The sequence below is a fragment of the Verticillium alfalfae genome, genomic scaffold (assembly GCF_000150825.1).
Source record: "Verticillium alfalfae VaMs.102 supercont1.4 genomic scaffold, whole genome shotgun sequence".
NCBI lineage: Eukaryota > Fungi > Ascomycota > Sordariomycetes > Glomerellales > Plectosphaerellaceae > Verticillium > Verticillium alfalfae.
Genome location: NW_003315035.1, coordinates 1,397,068 through 1,415,515, shown reverse-complemented (window position 1 = coordinate 1,415,515; position 18,448 = coordinate 1,397,068). Strand labels below are relative to the sequence as shown.

Sequence of the window (18,448 nt, the reverse complement as noted above, 5' to 3'; positions counted from 1 at the left end):
GACGGCCACATTCCACGAACAAAGCGCCTCGTTTCTTTTCGTCATCCTCATACCGTCGAGAGACCCAGGCATTGCCCATTGTCTTGTACCTGAGTTCTAAGACCACCGAATCTCACGACAGACCGCTTCGCACGCTTCGCGACGCTACCGCTCCTACGACTGGTCCATAAACAGGGAGTCGTCTGTTCTGCGATACACCCTCTCAGTTTCTTCGAGCACCTTGTCGCCATGAGAAATCAAACATGACCTCAACACGCTCGACCTTTTGACTGCCCGCGATCCAGTCGACATGGCTCCCAATAACAACCCCTCGTCACCCGCCAGTTTGGCGCTGGCACTCCCCGACCTGAGACGGCCTCGACGCGACTCTGTGGCCTCGATATCGACTACTTCACAAGTCGACAAAGAGCAGCTAGCCCAAACTCTTAACAAGATACATAATTCTGCCAGTCAAAGCGACACCTTGACGACCTTCAACGACTTCGGTCCACCCCCATCTACCTTGCCCATTGCCGAAAATAAGGGACTCGCCGGGGACTTGGTCCAAAATGGCTTCAGTGGGCTGTACAACAGATTGAAGGAGGCTGTGGGAGGTGCTCCTTTGAGGATGCCGGACGTGGACGAGGACACCCCCAGTATTGCTTCCAAGAAAAGCTCGTCAACTACAAACACGGCTCCCAAACCAATAACGGCGTCACTTCACCGCGGCGAAACTGCCGGCACAAGCTCGAGTTCAGTCCTGCCATCCGATGGTCTCCTCACCAGCCTCTCTAGTTCTGGAGCCGTCCTGCCCGAAGCAGACAGTCCTCTACAGACTCCCATGTCTACTAAATCAACCGCCATGTCTGTCATGACGGCCTCTAGATCTACCACTTCGAGCAGACCCGCTGCTGTGAGCATGCCCAAAGCATCGGCTGTCACTGCAGTTACACCCGATGTCGCACCTGCTTCTGTGCACCGAGACCCTAGTCAGCAGACTGTTCGGTCAGAGGATACTCTTTTGCGGTCGTCTGGAAGACGTAGCATCAGCAAGTCGGATGCGCGTGGGCCGATATTCGCAGCAGAGAATGCCAGCCTTTATGAAGACTTCAAGGCCACCTCTGAGCGAGCGCAAAGCCAAAGTACCAATCGTTCACGAAAAGATGATGTGGTCAGCGTGGATGGCAGTGTTGACACACCTTTGAGCCCGACAAAATCCGTCACACCATCTCTGCCCTCTTTAAAGACTGACCTGCGCCACGTGCGAACTCCTTCTGGCGGCTCATTGCTATCAGCCCCAAGGCGGCCGGCGGTGATCAATAGAATCACACGTTCTCGGTCTCCGGCCTACGCTCACTCGAGAACTTCTTCGATGGACCAGGGAACCGCAGAGCCCAGCCCAGTCAGCACCTCGGCGCACACTCCGATATACCATGAATCATTTTCTCACGAGTCGAGGCCTCAACAGATGAGATCTGGGGCCATGCGCATTCCTGGTACGACAAGAAATGAGGGAGCTCCAGAAGAGGTCAATACAAAACTCGGATTGATGCGAAAGCAGATTCTGAGCAAAGAATTCTGGATGGCCGACGAGACCTGCAAGGAATGTTACTCTTGCCAGCAGCCGTTTTCTGCATTTCGGAGAAAGCATCATTGTCGAGTTTGCGGTTTTATCTTTGACTCGAAATGCACATCGATCATTTCAGCCCAAATGTTTGCCATGTCGGGGACTTTGAGGCTCTGCAAACCATGTCTCAAGGTACTCAACCAAGTCGAAGACAGTGCCTCGGACGACTCAGGGGACGACTCTTTCTTGCCTGCCATCTTCCGTCCGAACCATGCCAAGGCTGAGGCCGAGGTGACAGAAGTCGATGTGGAAGGCGAAGAGACAAGCTTTGCTGGTAGGATGGAGGATCTCGACGATGCCAGATCTATATCAACGCCAATGATGGCCATCCCAGCGACCAGAAGGATTGGAATCGACGATTCGAATCGGAGATCAGCCATCCTGGAAATCGACGCCCCGCAGCTCAGTAGACCCAGCTCCTCCCGATCTCTCAAGTCACTCAATGCAGCAAGGCCTCAATCATCAGGTTTGGGCCACCGAAGACACCACTCAAGACAAAATTTCTGGTCGAGATTCAAGCCCATTCCAGACAATACTGCTCCTTTCCGCAAGGACGTCAATGAGGAGATGACGCGCAAACAAAAGTATCCGGCATTTCACGAAGACAACATCATCGACCCAGAACTGGCAGATTACATGTCAGACGAATCAAGTGGAGACGAGCAAATGAGCATGTTCGCAACCATGTCGAACAGCGATCTGCAACCTTCAAGCTTTGATCGGGAGAAGAGCAACTTTGGCTCGTTCATCGGCGCGACTAGAAAGCATCGCTTCCGAGGAGGAGAGAAAAGTCTCAGTGGCATCAGCTTCACCAGTCGCGGCGGCCCCGACGATACCGGTCTTGGTAGTCTTGCTGGTCATATACGATCATCTCGCCGGCGCAATCTCAGCAACGTGAGCGGCAACGTACATTATCTTCGCTCCCCGAGACCAAAATCATCCGCGCTCAAAGGACCTACTATATCTAATGACACTATTTTCTCGCCAGAGAATCCAGCGATCGAGGCAACAAAGCTCACTCGTAGCGACTCGATGCAGGAAGAAGATAAAGAACCGCAGGTTGAGCTCAACTCTTCCAGCATGCTGCATGTGAGAAAGTTACTCCATCAACTTTTGGAAGATTCTAAAGTACCCAACGCCTCTGCTTGGGAGAAGGCACTGATTCCTATTCTGCTTCAATGCACTGACGATGTTGTGCCTGATATTCGCGCCGGCGATGACATGGACATCCGTCACTACGTCAAGCTCAAAAAGATTCCTGGCGGCAAACCAGGAGATACCAGTTATGTATCTGGTGTCATATTCACCAAGAATTTGGCCCTCAAAAGCATGCCACGCCGGATTGTCAATCCACGCATCGTTATTGTGTCCTTCCCAATCGAGTATCAGCGCCATCACCAACATTTCATGAGCTTACAGCCTGTTATCGAGCAAGAAAAAGAGTATCTGAGAGTTGTGGTAAACCGCATCATCAACTTGCGACCTGATGTGCTGTTGTGCGAGAAGGGCGTTTCAGGTGTTGCTTTGCAATATCTAGCCGAAGCCAATATTGCCGTGGCCTACAACGTCAAGCCATCTGTCACATCGGCCGTGTCAAGATGTGCCGAGACCGACATCATCACTTCTCTCGATCGCTTGGCCCTTCAGAACCAGGCCGGCCGATCAGCTGGTTTTGAAGTGAAGACCTATGTCAATAAAAGCTATCCTGGAAAAAAAAAGACCTACATCTTCCTCTCGGGTTGCGCCGAACAGCTGGGGTGCACGATAGCCTTGCGCGGAGACTCAACTCAAGTCCTCGCCAGGATGAAGAAGATTACCGAGTTCATGGTATATGTGGTTTACAACCTGAAGCTCGAAACGTGTCTCATGCGGGATGAATTCATTCAGTTGCCATCAGAGGGCGAGCTCCCGTCCCTACAATCATCTATTCGTCCGCAAACCGATGACAGCTCAAGATCAATGAGCATGTCAGGCGAGACGGGCCGACTTGGATCGACTGCATCCCAGACATCCCCAATGGAGTCTGAGCCGCCGTCGCAGACAAGTCAGAGTGTTTCTTTTACCGGATCAGCAGGAGCGCACTCTGATCAAACGGAAGAGCAGCGACCGGCGGAGCCCGTACGGACTGTCTCTCTCCATGCCTCGCATGTTGCCACTGAAGCTGCCGACACGCACGTACCTGAGGACGTCCCAATGCCGACCTATTACAGCGATATGGTAGCCAGATACGAAACCAAGATCCTATCAGCTTCCCCTTTTGTACGATTTGCGCAGCCACACTTGTTGATGAAGGCGCGAGAACAAGAGCGGAGGCTAGTGTATCTCAAGCGTCTACGGGACCAAGACGTCATTGAGGAACAGGCAGATTCTGAGAAGAGATCACAGAAGTTTCAGCTCATCAAGCCTGAGATGGTCCATGAAATCGGCCAGAAGGCGCCCTCGGCAGATTATGGAGGTACTTCATGCGTCACGATGCTGAGTACGACAAGGCGCTCCACAACTACCAGACACAGACACGACAATGGAGAATTACATCCAAGGAACCTTGACTTTATTCGATCCTTATCTCACCAGGAACATTGTTGTCCTGTACTCTGTCATCTGCACCGAGACAAAGATTCCGTGTGCTGAGCCTGGACTAATTGCCATTGCGTTTTACGACGAGCACATGGACCAAAGTGGCAGCATGGATCCTGACTGTACTCTGGGTCAGTATATTGAAGATCTATGTCTCAGCAAAGACTCGATCTGTACGTCGAATGGTTGTGACCGCAAAATGACTGAGCATCATCGGACTTATGTCCACGATGAATCACGCATCACAGTCTTCATCGAGCCCGCAGCCACAAAGCCAAAATTCGTGACTGACGACATCACGATGTGGAGTTACTGCAAGGTATGCAAGAGGGACTCTCCTACGATGCCCATGTCAGACAGCACATGGAAGTACTCTTTCGGAAAATACCTGGAGCTCCTTTTTTGGAGCAAGGGCCTCAAACTTCACGAGAACACAGAGTGTTTCCACGACCACCACCGCGACCACATCAGGCTCTTCCAATTCCGCGAGACCTGGGTCCGGATCCATTATGACCCCATTGACTTGCTAGAGATTATTGTACCTCGAGCCCGAATCACTTGGAAAGTCGACAACGACTTAAAGCTGAAGAACCAAATCTTCAGTAAGATCGAGTCCAGGTGGATTCGTTTCATGACATCTGTCAAAGTCCGAATCAAGACAATTAGGGTCGATAGTGTCTTGCCAGAAAAGGCCGAATCCTGCAGGATCGAGGTCGACAGGCTCACGAAAAAAGCTCAAGACGACCAGGTTGCCGTGATTCGACGGCTTCAAGATGCTTATGTCAACTCAAAGTATTATGAAGTCATCCCCTTCAATCCGATCGTGAGGGAGATGCTTGAATATGCCGGAGAATGGGATACTGCGTTCAACCAGTTCGAGGCCGATTTCTTGGCCGATAAGGACTTGCGGCAGTTGACGATGCTGCAGCTGAAGAAAATCTTCACAGACAATGAATCAAAAGAGTCCGTTGCGTCAACTGAAGGGAGCATATCGACTGTCGACACCGGAGAGCCACCGTCACAGACATTTTCGGATACCGACGACAAGACCACGCAGCCAACAGACTTCAGCGACCCTAGTCTGGGCGGAAGTACTGACTTGGCAGATGACAATGCCGCCGAGAAGGCTCAACAGGAAGATCTTGATGCGCCAACCGAGCAAGTTTTGGAAAGAGTCGAGCCTCTCGACCTGGCAACACCGACATCTCCATCCACGACAAGGCCACCCCTCTCCACAATGGGCACAAATACCGATACGACCCCTTCAGCAGAGCCAGCCAAGGAGGTGGCCCCGACGGAGTCATTTGCGACCGGCTTTGCTAACCATGTCCAGCTTGACAACCAGCCCGGTGGTGTTTCGCTTTCCGAGAAGATTGAGCAGCTGAGACGTGAACACCAGGCTCTAGGTGCAGAGACGCCAACGTCTGATCATGTCCCCGAGACCCCCCGGGCGGACCGCGGATCATCCCGTAGAGCGGGAATGGCAGTGTCACCGCCCATGATTCGAGCAGCTTCACAGCCCATCCACACTTTGAAAAAGGTGCAGTCAGGCATTGGGAAGTCGATGCTTCAAAAAGATCCTAAAACACTGGCTGAAGCTTCTGAAACGGAATCTTCTTTCAAGGTCGACAAGAAGCTCTCTGAGCGACTAGGCCTGGGAGGTGTGCGAGGCCACAAGAAGACTGCTCAATCGTCAATCCCCCGATTCGTTCACAAGAAGAAGGAATCCAAGGTTTTTGCCATTGCCAAGCATTTCGAGCAACTCAGTCGCGAGTTCGAGAAAGAAAGAATTCGAGAAGACAAGAAGAAGCGCGCTGCACGTCAGCCACGTGCCTTCCTACCACGCACATCGACCAAGCCCATTGTAGAGGTTTATGACGATGTTGACGATGCCGTGCAGGAGCTTGAGCCGTCAGACTACGAGGGCCCAGACGAAGGTGGCCACGATTTCGAAAGCAGCGCAACGACGCCCATGCTCAGGACTGCGCAGACGGCACCTGTGACGCCAGCCGCAAGGTTGGACGTATCAGAGCCGTCGCTAGAGAAGACGCCTCCAGTTCCACATGATGATGGGCACACTGGTGGCGAGACGGACGACACTGGCACTGTCAATCATAGTGTAGGGGGGTCGGATGAAGAGTGCGGAGGAAGTGACAATGAGCGAAGCCTGGACGACATTCTACCTGACGTTAAAGAGCTGGCAGATGCTCTAGAGCCCAGCACAGACATTCCCCTCGAACTGCCCAAGCACCAGAAGAAGAGTCTGATGAAGCTCCTCACCAACTTCTGGGCCGAACGCTCTGCAAGTGGCTGGCCGATTCTCGATTATCCCGTCAACCCTAGCGATCACATTTTCATCGACTCAGATGTAATTGTTAGAGAAGACGAACCCAGCTCTGTCATTGCTTTTGCAATGAGCTCGGATGACTATCTAGGCAAGCTCGCCGATATCCGCAAGCAATGGCAGATCGCCATTCAGAAGGGCTACGAGGCAGGCAGTACTGATGCCAAGTCATCGGGCATATCGGACACAGGCGGAGAGTTTGTCGAGGCCGACCTGGAGAAAAGCCTGCTCAGGGCCACGGGCACGCATCTGAAGTACCAGTTCAAGGAAGGTACGGCTACGATGATGTGCAAGATTTTCTACGCCGAACAGTTTGATGCATTGCGGCGCAAGTGCGGCGCGTCAGATCGCATCGTTGAGTCGTTGTCTCGCTGCCTCAAGTGGGATTCAAAGGGTGGCAAGACAAAATCCGTGTTTCTCAAGACGCTTGACGACCGTCTCGTGTGTAAGGCTCTGTCTCCAATCGAAACGGCAGCATTCCTCCGGTTTGCGCCAGCGTACTTCGGCATCATGGCAGAAGCGCTCTTCCACGATCTACCTTCGGTCATTGCAAAGATGCTGGGATTCTTCCAGATCATCATCAAGAACCCAGTGACAGGTGTCGAGATCAAGTTAGATTTGCTGGTCATGGAAAACCTGTTCTATGACCGTGCGCCGAGTCGGATCTTTGATCTCAAGGGATCCATGCGCAACCGCAAAATTCAATCGACAGGCGAGCAGAACGAGGTCCTGCTGGACGAGAACATGGTTGAGTTCATATACGAATCACCCCTATTCGCGCGAGAGCATTCGAAGAAACTTCTCCGTGCGTCAGTGTGGAACGACACGTTGTTCCTTGCGCGGCAGAACGTCATGGACTACTCGCTGATGGTTGCCGTTGACGAGGTCAAGAAGGAACTCGTCGTCGGCATTATCGACTGCATCCGCACGTATACCTGGGACAAGAAATTGGAGAGTTGGATCAAGGATCGCGGGTTCGTGGGTGGAGGAAGGAATCGTCCCACTGTGACGAGTCCGAAGGAATACAAGTCACGATTCCGAGAGGCCATGGCGAGGTATGTCGACCCGACGGCTCGATCATGATCTGGCGTGTTAACTGGTGATATAGGTACATCTTGCAAGCACCCAATTGCTGGCACCAGTTTGGGGCACCGCATCTGGCCAACACGGTCCGGCCACGGTTTGAGAACGACGGCAACCCAGAGTAGGAACTGATTGGAGGCCCTGATGATGACCGGAGAATGAGTGAGAGGCTGTTGGCGGCACAAATCACGGCCAGCGACGAGTTATTTCAGTGAAGGCGTTTAGCATAGCAAATGGACTGGCGGTTAGGTACAGGGCATCGGCGGCGTGGGAGTTGGACCTGGACAAGAGTAATGTTGCTCACAATGGTAACTGTGGCAGCCATACGTAATTCTGTCATTTCAGCTGTTTGATGAAGACTCTGATCGATGACTATGACTTTTTTTTCGAGAGAAGTCGGCTCTCCGGAGCTCACTTGCTTAATAAAGAGCACGTTGATTCCCGGTATTTGTATTGACCAGATTTGCGAAGATAGTCAGGGCCTCTCTATGATAGAGGTTGCTTGGAGCCCCCTTTCAGCCTGCGGTTGTTGGTCGTTGACAGGCACAGTCGATGGAGAGGAAGGACCCACTAAAGTTGAACCTCAACTTCAACCTCATTCCATCATCACATCTATCTCACCAAACCGAAATACCCACAGTCCTTCGAGCCACTGCGCGCTCTTTCTCTTCTCGGTCTGTCTCGTATTTTCAGAAGCGCCTCATGTCAGTAGATCTCAACTGGGAGACCCTCACGTCGGGCCCAGACGGCGAGGCGCTCGCGCTTCGCATCCGCGATTTCATCCACGAGAAGTTCCAAGCAGTCCAGCTGCCGCGCTTCATCAAGTCAGTGACGGTTCACGACTTTGAGTTCGGCTCCATACCGCCGAAACTCGAGCTCAAAGACATTACCGACCCTTTACCAGACTTTTACGAGGAGAATGAAGATTATGACGACGACGATTCAGACGATGGCCAGGACAATGATGCAGCGGAGGAGCTGAGAGCGGCGGCGGCAAGGAGGCATCAACATCAGCACGAGAGCCACCAGCGCGACAGCAGCGCGCATCTTCCTTCAAGATTCCACAACCACGGCGCGAGCTCACCTTCGCGGGGCCTCATGGCTGGCGACCTCACGAGCCCCTTTCTCGGCGTTTCGACACCAGGCATTCTCAGCGGCGCCTCCAATCTGCATTACTTTCAAAGCCACCTCGGCTCCGGCTGGTCAGGCACCCACACACCACTGGCCGCCGTCGCTGGAGGTGGCAACAGCTGGATGGACGCCTCGGCCGTCTCCTCGCCAGGGCCCTCCCCGCTCCGCGGCACCCCGACCTACCCCAGCCATAGCCGCAACCCATCCCAGTCCTCCGTCCTGTCCGACATGGCGCCTGCCTTTGCCCCGCTGACGCCGCAGAACCCCCATCCTCTGTCGTCCGCAAATCACTTCCTGCGCGAGAAGTCGTCCGTCTCGACCCTGGCACCCACATCCGTCGGCACGTCCCGACCCCCGACGCGCGATCCTGCCTGCGCCATCGACGAAGAGGGCGACGACGGGGACCAACGGGCCAGCAAGGAACCAGCAGTTCTCGCCGCCGTCAAGGCGAGGGCGGACGACCCGCCGCCTCGCTTCCGCGAGCCCCGGCCCGACGACCTGCAGGCCGTCTTCCGCATCCGCTACGCCGGCGACGTGCGGCTGCGCCTCACGGCCGAGATCCTGCTCGACTACCCGATGCCCAGCTTTGTCGGGATCCCCGTGCAGCTCTCCGTCACGGGGCTGACCTTTGACGGCGTGGGCGTCGCGGCGCACATACGCAAGCGACTGCACTTTTGCTTCCTGAGTCCCGAGGACGCCATCACGGCTGTGGGGCTGCCGGAGGATGATGATGACGACGATGACGAAGACGACGACCACGGGCAGGCCCGGCGCGGCGCGGCGGGCGAGAAGAGGCGATTCGGGGGTCTATTGCAAGAGATACGGGTCGAGAGCGAGATTGGGCTCCGCGAGAGCGGCAAACAGAGCCTCAAGAACGTGGGCAAGGTGGAGAGGTTTGTGCTGGAGCAGGTGAGGAGGATATTCGAGAACGAATTCGTGTATCCCAGCTTCTGGACCTTTCTCGTCTAGGCCGCCCCCGTGGTCACGAGTGCAGCAGTCGATTCGCAGAGACACAGAACAGCATGGATAGGACAGATACGCTCAGTGAAGTGATGGAGAAATGGAGGGCGCAAATTGACATGGTCCACGCCGCCGTGCCCGCTCTATGTAGCTATCTATGTCAGGGTGCTCTTGAAGCCCTGGTACGCCTGCTGAATATCCATCTCAATCTCGCGCGCCTGCGCGTCGCTCAGCTCGTCGGTGGCCTTCATCTGATTCAGCGTGATGAGCCACTGGACAATCTTGCCGCGGTTGTCAAAGTCGCGGTCGGTGACCTTGTTGACGGACTGGATGACGTCGGAGAGCAGCGGGTGGAGCTGGTCCTTGCTCAACAGGCCGAGCTTGACGGCATCGAGGAAGGTGATGAACTCCTGCGTCGCCTCGAGAATGAGGGCGCCGCTCGTCGTGTTGCCGGGCGCCGGGGCCTGCGCGGGTGCCGAGCCAGAGGAGGCGGTCACGGTCGTCGAGGGCATGCCGACACGAATGCGCTCTGTTGCGCGGGGGACTTCGAGCTGCAAAGAGGAGAAACAAGACACGTCAGCCGTGTTTTTTTCCTTCGTAGAGGGGCGACCAGCATGAGACAGGGGGGGCAGGAGAGTCAGGGTAGGCATACATCCCACTCGGCCTTGAATTCTTCGAGCCCGACGAAAGCAGTGGCGACCGTCTCGTCGGTCAGGATGGACTTGTACTGCTTCAGCGAGCGTTCGCAAATCTCCGTGTAGTCGGCCTCGGGGACGGCATCTTTGAGGAAGGCCTTTTCGAGCTCGTCGAGGGTGACGATGATGCTGAAGATCTCGGCGAGGGAGTCTTGAAGGTCGCGCTCGGCGCGTGTCTCGGTCAGCTTGACTTCCTGGGAGACGTTAGACGTTAGACATTAGATTCATCGCGACTGGTCCAGACTCGGCCCAGAGGAAGCTTGGCCGTTTTGGAGGGGGGAACACATACCTCATCGAGGTTGATTGTGGCAGAGAGGGTGGTATTCGGGATGTAGCTATGCGGCGTCGGCGCATAGGCTTGCCGGGGGTTCATGTTTGCGGCTCGAGTTGTATCCTCAGGCGCGTCATGGTGAGGTGGCCGAAGAAGAGAAGCTCGTTTTGATGACCCTCAATGGTGTCTCGGGGTTGCTGGTGCTGGTACTGCTGCCTGGGCATGCCAGGTGTGGACTGAAGGAGGGGGGGGGGAGAGATCTTGGATGTTGGTCGCACCAACGTCACGAGGGGCAGCGAGGAGGAGCACAGCTCCAGCGGCTTTCCAGAGCACTGGACCGCTGAGGCCACTGAGAGGAGTGACCCCGCCTGCGCCGAGCTCAGAGCTCGAAGGCCCGCACGCGCGCTTATCGTTATCGATAAGTTCATGTTCGTCCAAACCGAGCCAACGCCCAAAAAGAGGCTCCTTATCGTTATCGCGAAGAAAAAAAATGAACTTGGTCCGCTGCTTGTCCCGCCAATTGCCTAGACAGCCAGCTTCGATCGACTCCATCGACCGTCGCAGCTCGAACACGACCACCACACTTCGAGCAAGCACCAGTCGCCCATCATGCCTCCCTCGAAGAAGAAGCTCAAGGCCACGAAAAAGTTCGAGAAGAACCATCTCTCCGGCGTCCTGAAGAAACGCAAGGAGGACGCAAAGGTCAAGCAGCGGTACGCTCTCCAGGCGAAAAAGGCTGGCAAGAAGACGAGGGAAGATGCGAGCTTCTTCAAAGGCCCCAAGGAGGAGGGCGCCCCCAAGCCCCATTCGAACAAGAAGGATGCCAACGTCAGCGCCATGAGCGTCGACGACTTCTTCAAGGGCGGCTTTGAGGACATTATCGACAAGGCGCCCAAGGGCGGCAAGCTGGGCAAGAGGAAACGCGATGCGCCCAACGGCAAGGCCAAGGCGCCCAAAGCCGACGACGATGACGAGGAGCAGGCCGGCTCCGAGGACGAGGGAATGTCTGACATGTCCCTAGAGGACCAGCCCGTCGTCAGCGACAGCGAGGATGGTGCTGACGACAGCGACATGGAGCTGGACGCCGAGGACGGCGAGATGAGCAAAAAGGCCATGGACGACCTCGCCAAGAAGGACCCTTCGTTTTACAAGTTCCTCAAGGAGCACGACCCCGAGGCCCTCGACTTTGACGAGAACGCCGACATGGCCGAGATTGACGACCTGAGCGCCGGCAGTGACGCCTCCGATGACGACCAGCCCAAGAAGAAGCGTAAGAAGGACAACAACAAGAAGAAGAACAAGAAGGATGTGTCTGAAGACGACGAGGCGACAGCAGCTGACAACGAGCTCACGCGCGAAATGGTTGCCAAGTGGAAGGAGCTCATTGTCGAGAAGAAGTCGTTGCGTGCTGCTCGTCAGGTCGTCTTGGCCTTCAAGTGCGCCGCGCATCTGAACGAGGACGATGCCGAGGATGGCAAAAACAACCGCTACACCATCAACAGCCCCCAGGTCTTTCACGACATTCTCATCGTCGCCCTGCGCCAGATCCCCGAGGTCATCGCCCACCACCTGCCCTCGAAGGAGTCGGCTGCCGGCAAGGTCTATGTTTCCACCGAGACGAAGAAGTTCCAGACGCTGTCCATCATGCTCAAGACGTACACAGCCTCCATCATCCACCTCCTCGGCACTCTGTCCGACGACGCGACCCTCAAGCTGACGATTGGTGCTCTCGAGCCCCTTCTCCCCTACCTGCTCTCCTTCCGCAAGCTGCTCAAGGCGCTCATCAAGTGCATCGTCAACTTCTGGGCGCGGCCCGCCTCCTCCGAGGCTACGCGAATTACCGCCTTCCTCGTGCTACGCAAGCTCATGGTCATCGGCGATGCCGGCCTCCGCGAGGTCGTCCTCAAGGCCGTCTACCAGGGTCTCGTTCAAGGCTCCCGTGTCACCAACGCCAACACCATTCAGGGCATTAACCTCATGAAGAACTCTGCGGCCGAGCTCTGGGGCATCGACCAAAACGTCGGCTACACGACGGCCTTTACCTTTATCCGCCAGCTCGCCATTCACCTCCGCAACAGCATCGTGAACAACAAGGACGCCGCCTTCAAGGTCGTCTACAACTGGCAGTACACGCACTCGCTCGACTTCTGGTCCACCATGCTCGCCCAGCACTGCACGCCGCTGACCGAGGCCGAGGCCGGCAAGCCGTCGCAGCTCAAGCTCCTCGTCTACCCCCTCGTTCAGGTGACCCTGGGCGCCACGCGCCTCATCCCGACCGCCACCTTCTTCCCTCTCCGCTTCCACCTCATCCGCTCGCTGCTGCGCATCTCGCGCGCCACCAACACGTACATTCCGCTGGCCGCTCCCATCCTCGAGGTCCTCGAGTCGGCCGAGATGAAGCGCGCCCCCAAGGCGGCGTCGCTCAAGCCGCTCGACTTCCGCGTCGCCTTCAAGGCGCCCAAGGCCTACCTCCGCACGCGCGTCTACCAGGACGGCGTCGGCGAGCAGGTCGTCGAGCTGTTTGCCGAATTCTTCGCGCTCTGGGCCAAGAACATTGCCTTCCCCGAGATGGCCCTCCCCGTCGTCATCCAGCTCAAACGCTGGCTCAAGCAGGCACGCCGCGGCGACAAGGGCGCCAGCTCGAAGAAGTCCCAGCGCGGCAACCAGAACGGCAAGCTCGGCAGCGCCATTGTGCTGCTCGTGCAGAAGATCGAGGCCAATGCCAAGTTCATCGAGCAGCGCCGCGCCCAGGTTGACTTTGCGCCCAAGGACCGCGCCCAGGTCGACAACTTCCTGCGGGACCTCGAGTGGGAGAAGACGCCGATCGGGGCGTTTGTCGCCGTGCAGCGCAAGCTGCGGGCGGAGAAGCTCAAGATGATGGAGGAGGCAAGGCGAGAGGACGATAGGCGGAGGAAAGAGGAGAGGGGTGATGTTGACGAGCCCGAGGAAGAGGAGGAGGAGGAGGATGAGGAGGAGTATGCGGATGAGCTGATGGACGAGGATGATGAGGACGAGGACGATGAGTAGGCTTGATTCTCCACGAGGATGTATCGTTTAGATGTCTTGTTCCCGGTATACCTCTGGCGTTTAATCGTGTACCTTTTTTTCATCACGCTGTTCGTGACTTGGTCTGATGTTGGTATAACGCGATGGAGCTATGAAGCTATCGACTGTTCATGCGAAGCCACTCATAGGATCTCGTTTGACATTATGTACTTGGTTGGCTCATTGCATCATCAGCCAGCTGCCAGCAACGACTCGTTGTGCGTCCATCATTCACCAGCGGTTATTTTGGCAGTGATACTGCTGGAGACGGCGGTGTTGCACCGCTAGCATCAGGGGTGTCACATGCTGTAGGGCCCCTGGGGATCCGCCCAAATGAACCTACTTTTAGCGCCGTGTTAAGGCTGTGGTCACAGCCTCCGGCCCTCGTCATTGCCGTGACGTAGGAAGCTGCCGCATACTGCGCCGCAGCTCGAATGGGAAGGCAAGGCTGCCTCTCTCACATCAACCAACAGTCACTGGAGACAAACAGCCTGGCCTTATATCCCGCACATCATCTCCTGCCTGCCATTCTCTCTCAACAGCTACATATCTGGAAACTTCAAGTAGCAGATCAGTCTGGTGTACAAACCAGTCTCCGAGCGCCTGGCACATAGCAGCACCCCACCATGGCACCTCTGGCTGCGGATCCCCGCCAGATCCTGGTCGTCCTCGATGACACCAGGCGGCGCGAATTCTACACGCTGATTGAAGATATTATGAGACTCATGAGATCAGAGATAGACCCCACCGGCAATGATCGACATGATGGAGGTTGGCCGTCAGTCGCCCAGTGGGAGCAGCAGCAAAAGCAGCGCAAGCTGGCAGGCCGGCACGCATCGGAGCTCTCCTCCATCCGACAAGACGCCCTCGAGCACTTTGGCGACTGGCGCCAGGGGATTCTGAAGAAGCTCAAAGAAATCACGTCCGCCAAGGAGGACAAGAAGGTGCTCGAGGCCCGCAAAAATCGCCAGGACGAGGTCGCCAAGATGAAGGCCGCGTCGTCTGGCGACGAAGAAGACCTCATCACCCTCGGCGACACGGAGAACTCGTCCACGACAAACGCCAAGGACGTGGCCACCTTTCAGAAGCACTACCAGCCGGTGCCGACGAGCCTCACCGCCCTGCCTGTCGAGGACAGGCGTGAGCTGCTGAGCTCGATGCTGCTGGTCGTGCTGTCGACGGGCAACTACGCGGCCCACTCGCGCGTGCTTGTTCTACACCTTGCGTCATCCTTTGGTCTTCCTCTCGCCGTGCTCATCACGGAGGAGACAGAGATCGCCAAGTATCTCGTCGAAGCCTCTACCGCCAAGGGCGAGGACGGAACCACCAGCAAGAGCGCCGCTGCGGCATCGGCCATGTCTGGCGAGGCTGAGGCGACGAAGCGGCGTCAGAACAACCAGTCCTCTCGGTTTTGGAAAGTCGGTCTGGCATCCGTGGCTGGCGCGGCCGTCATCGGTGTCACGGGTGGTCTTGCAGCCCCTGCCGTCGCGGGAGTGATCGGCGGGATTATGGGCAGCGTCGGGCTCGGCGGTGTGGCGTCCTTCCTGGGCATTTTCTGGGCCAACGGTGCGCTCGTCGGTGCTCTGTTTGGTGCCTACGGTGCCAAGATGACGGGTGAGATGATGGATCAGTACGCAAAGGAGGTGGAGGACTTCCGCTTCTTGCCCCTCAAGGAGGAATACGGACAGGATGCGAAAGAGGCGACATCGGACGAGAAGAAGACGCGCCGCCTGAGAGTCACGATCGGCATCAACGGATGGCTCGAGAATGAAGTAGCCGTAACGAAGCCTATGGAAGGTCCTGGGGCGACGAGTCGGAGGTCTTCGCACTGCGATATGAGATGAAAGGCTCTCATTGCTTTGGGTGCCTCGCTTGAGGACCTGGTCAAGAGCTACGCCCTGGAAGTACGTCAAGCTGGAGATCCTCAAGAACACGGTTCTCGTGTCGCTTTCGGCCGTCCTCTGGCCTGCCTACCTTCTCGGGACAGCCTCCAACATCGACAACCCTTATAACCTTGCGCGCAATCGCTCTGAAAAGGCAGGCCGTGTCCTCGCGGATGCCCTCATCAACCGCGCGCAGGGCGAGCGGCCTGTCACCCTGATCGGATACTCTCTGGGAGCCCGCGCCATTCACTCGTGCCTCAAGACGCTCGCCCAGCGACGGGCCTTTGGTCTTGTCGACTCGGTCGTGCTCATCGGCGCGCCGACGCCGTCCGACACGGAGCAGTGGCAGGTTCTCCGTACCGTGGTCGCGGGCCGCATCTTCAACGTCTACTCGGAGAACGACTACATCCTGGGCTTCATGTACCGCGCCACATCGCTGCAACTCGGCGTCGCGGGCCTCCAGCCCATCGAGGGCGTCGACGGCCTCGAGAACTTGGATCTCAGCAAAGACGTGGCGGGCCACCTCCGCTACCCGGACCTGATCGCGCAGGTCTTGACCAAGTGCGGCTTCCCCGACGTCAAGGACGGCGAGGGCGAGATTGAGCGAGACAAAGACATTGAGCGCGCCAAGCAGGCGCAGCCGGATGACATGCCTGAGGAGGCGCGCGCCATCCAGGGCGAGAAGCCGAAGACTGGTGGCGGTGATGGTGGTGAGCAGGACGCGAAGGAGGACGAGCCGTCGCCCCCTCTGCCTCCGAGGAGGAAGACCGAGACGGGCGCCGGCGGGACGACATCGCCGCCTCCGTGGGCTTCGGACAGGAAAGAAGACCCTCTCCACTTGGGCACGGCAGGGATGAAACACGTGGAGCCACTCGCGGAGCAGGACTTGCCCGAGCGGCGCAAGCCTTGATTTTTGGCGATGGAGACATACATATTGGGGTGACAGGGAGCATGACCGATGACTTATATATATTTATGCCTATCTTGCTTACCCCGGGTAAGCTCATGGTTCATGATCGAGGAAAGTTCCGGCAAATGAGATGATGCACTATTGAATCTGCCCACCCTAGTTAAAGTGATGGTCTACGTACGATGTGGCGAAGGCCCAAGGCCAATCTCTACATCGAAGCACAGTCTCGACCCTTACTCCAGCTCACGATGGTGGCTAGTGATACCCTCTCCACTAAGTAAGGTCATGGCATGACAAACACTCGTCCTGGGCCGACTACTCTCATTGACAGAGAACCAACGCGCGCTCCGGACGTGGCGTGCTGCAGGGTCCATAGAAAACCACAGGCTAATTCAGTTGTTGCGGTGCCAGGTGGGAAGGGGAGGGCGGGTAGGCAACGTGGTTGGTCGCCAGCAGTCTTGCGGTCTGGAGCGAACGAAGGTGCTTGGGTATTTTCAGGTGTTTTGGGGTCAGCATCGCATCGAGCCGACGGCCACAAAGGGGGGCCCGAGGATGAATGCACCCGATCAGAAAAATCAGAGCAGAATGGGCGGGTTGGAAGTACGTGATCGCCGACCTTCGCACATGTGGCTCACCCTTTGCTGTGCCCACCTCGTCCCTTTCTACTTGGTCCCGTCAGATGCATGCGATGACAACCCCGGAGAGGAGGTCTCTCGGACGATCCCGTGGCCCAGGCCCTCGACGTGGCTGTTCTGGTGGATGGGTAGTCTTGTCTGTTCAGTTCATCGATCACCATATTGCCCCATTTCCATCGAAGGAGGGGGAGGGAAACAGCCCAAGGCACTTGTACCGCTCTGCCGTCTCGCCGCCACCTGAGGGGCTCCTCCACATAGTCTCGTTTTCCCCTCTGGGAGCATGTCGATATCGAGGTAGGTATCGAGGTACTGTAGTTAATAGGTGACTACCAGCGGTCGAGGCACCCTGCCGGATAGACGCCAGCAGCCTTGGCGGGGCCGCTCCACTGGACAACGCTGGACGACGGGGGCACAGGGGGGTGCCCGGTACTTGGTACCCGGTACGACGCCTGCCAGCTGCCTGCCCAGGTACCTCCCTGCCTGTCTAGGTGTCCTGCCTGCCTGCCTCGTAAGGTACCTTAGTTCGTTGTACAACTAGCCGACCCCCGCCGCTGCGTGCGGGAGGGCGGTCGCAGGCCAGGTCGGTAAAAGGGATTGGTCAGTAAGTACCCAGGTACATGAGCAGCAGCCAGCGCACATAGCAGCCAGCGGGCATGACAGACAGACACGGGCCTGACAGACAGACCCAGGCTTGACAGGGCCCCCTCGCCCACCCCGAGGGACAGGGACGTACCTACGGGAAAGAAGGGTCGGCTCCAGGGACTGGGAATGGGAATCCCATTTCGTGAGACGCCCCTTCCGTGTCTGTTCCTCCGCCACCTCATTCTTTTTCCTTCCATGCGAACGATCCCCTCAGACACCACCACGTCGTCGTTTCCTTCTGTTTCCCTTCTTCTTCTGCTTCAGTCTTGTGTTCTTCCTCCCTCTCTGCCTGTGCATCTCGTCTCCCACCCAACCTGACTCGGTCTCGTCGCCCATCCTGATCGTCCCAACGAACGAACCATCTTCCTCGCCCAACCAAGAGATCTACCCGACACACACCGAGCCGGACCCTCTCCTGTACGACCTACCCGTCTCAGGAGTAAGTCAGGTCGCGCCCAAGCCGCCGCACCTCCGCCCTTTGTCCGCCTGACCAACAGAATCTTTTCCAACCCAGAAGCCCAGACGCACCCCCTTCCCCCAAAAAAGACCAACAACACCGGCCAGAGGAAGATCCCAACTCCACACGACGACCACCTTGTGTGGTTTTCGCCCTTGCCGACGAACGGAAGGAAAAAAAGACTGGTCATCGCCAACCACATTTCCGCC

At 56.8% G+C, this 18,448-nt stretch overlaps 6 protein-coding genes across 6 annotated transcripts in view; 5 read left to right on the top strand and 1 right to left on the bottom strand.

Annotated features, from left to right (window-relative positions):
* Positions 1-289: 289 nt before the first annotated feature.
* Positions 290-7,735, top strand: VDBG_03867 (1-phosphatidylinositol-3-phosphate 5-kinase FAB1; the record flags this gene model as incomplete). The annotated part of the gene is made up of 4 exons (XM_003005868.1): positions 290-4,061; positions 4,120-4,356; positions 4,432-7,582; positions 7,636-7,735. 4 exons carry the CDS (start codon positions 290-292, stop codon positions 7,733-7,735), a joined length of 7,260 nt encoding a protein of 2,419 aa, XP_003005914.1.
* A 577-nt stretch (positions 7,736-8,312) lies between these two features.
* VDBG_03866 (mitochondrial inheritance component mdm12) lies at positions 8,313-9,710 on the top strand (the record flags this gene model as incomplete). The annotated part of the gene is made up of 1 exon (XM_003005867.1): positions 8,313-9,710. One exon carries the CDS (start codon positions 8,313-8,315, stop codon positions 9,708-9,710), a length of 1,398 nt encoding a protein of 465 aa, XP_003005913.1.
* Positions 9,711-9,856: 146 nt separating this feature from the next.
* Positions 9,857-10,769, bottom strand: VDBG_03865 (vacuolar protein sorting-associated protein; the record flags this gene model as incomplete). Its single annotated transcript, XM_003005866.1, has 3 exons — positions 9,857-10,252; positions 10,354-10,590; positions 10,686-10,769. 3 exons carry the CDS (start codon positions 10,767-10,769, stop codon positions 9,857-9,859), a joined length of 717 nt encoding a protein of 238 aa, XP_003005912.1.
* Positions 10,770-11,276: 507 nt separating this feature from the next.
* VDBG_03864 (nucleolar complex protein) lies at positions 11,277-13,694 on the top strand (the record flags this gene model as incomplete). Its single annotated transcript, XM_003005865.1, has 1 exon — positions 11,277-13,694. The coding sequence occupies one exon, from the start codon at positions 11,277-11,279 to the stop codon at positions 13,692-13,694; it is 2,418 nt and encodes an 805-aa protein (XP_003005911.1).
* Positions 13,695-14,338: 644 nt separating this feature from the next.
* VDBG_03863 (transmembrane and coiled-coil domain-containing protein) lies at positions 14,339-16,505 on the top strand (the record flags this gene model as incomplete). Its single annotated transcript, XM_003005864.1, has 2 exons — positions 14,339-15,531; positions 15,590-16,505. The coding sequence occupies 2 exons, from the start codon at positions 14,339-14,341 to the stop codon at positions 16,503-16,505; spliced, it is 2,109 nt and encodes a 702-aa protein (XP_003005910.1).
* Positions 16,506-17,420: 915 nt separating this feature from the next.
* The window catches only part of VDBG_03862 (conserved hypothetical protein), a gene marked incomplete at both ends in the record, with an annotated part of 2,200 nt that continues 1,172 nt past the window's right edge, over positions 17,421-18,448 (top strand). The window contains 3 exons of the mRNA XM_003005863.1: positions 17,421-17,434; positions 17,679-17,741; positions 18,047-18,221. Coding sequence (XP_003005909.1) covers positions 17,421-17,434; positions 17,679-17,741; positions 18,047-18,221 — 252 coding nt within the window. The remainder of the gene's footprint in view (positions 17,435-17,678; positions 17,742-18,046; positions 18,222-18,448) is intronic.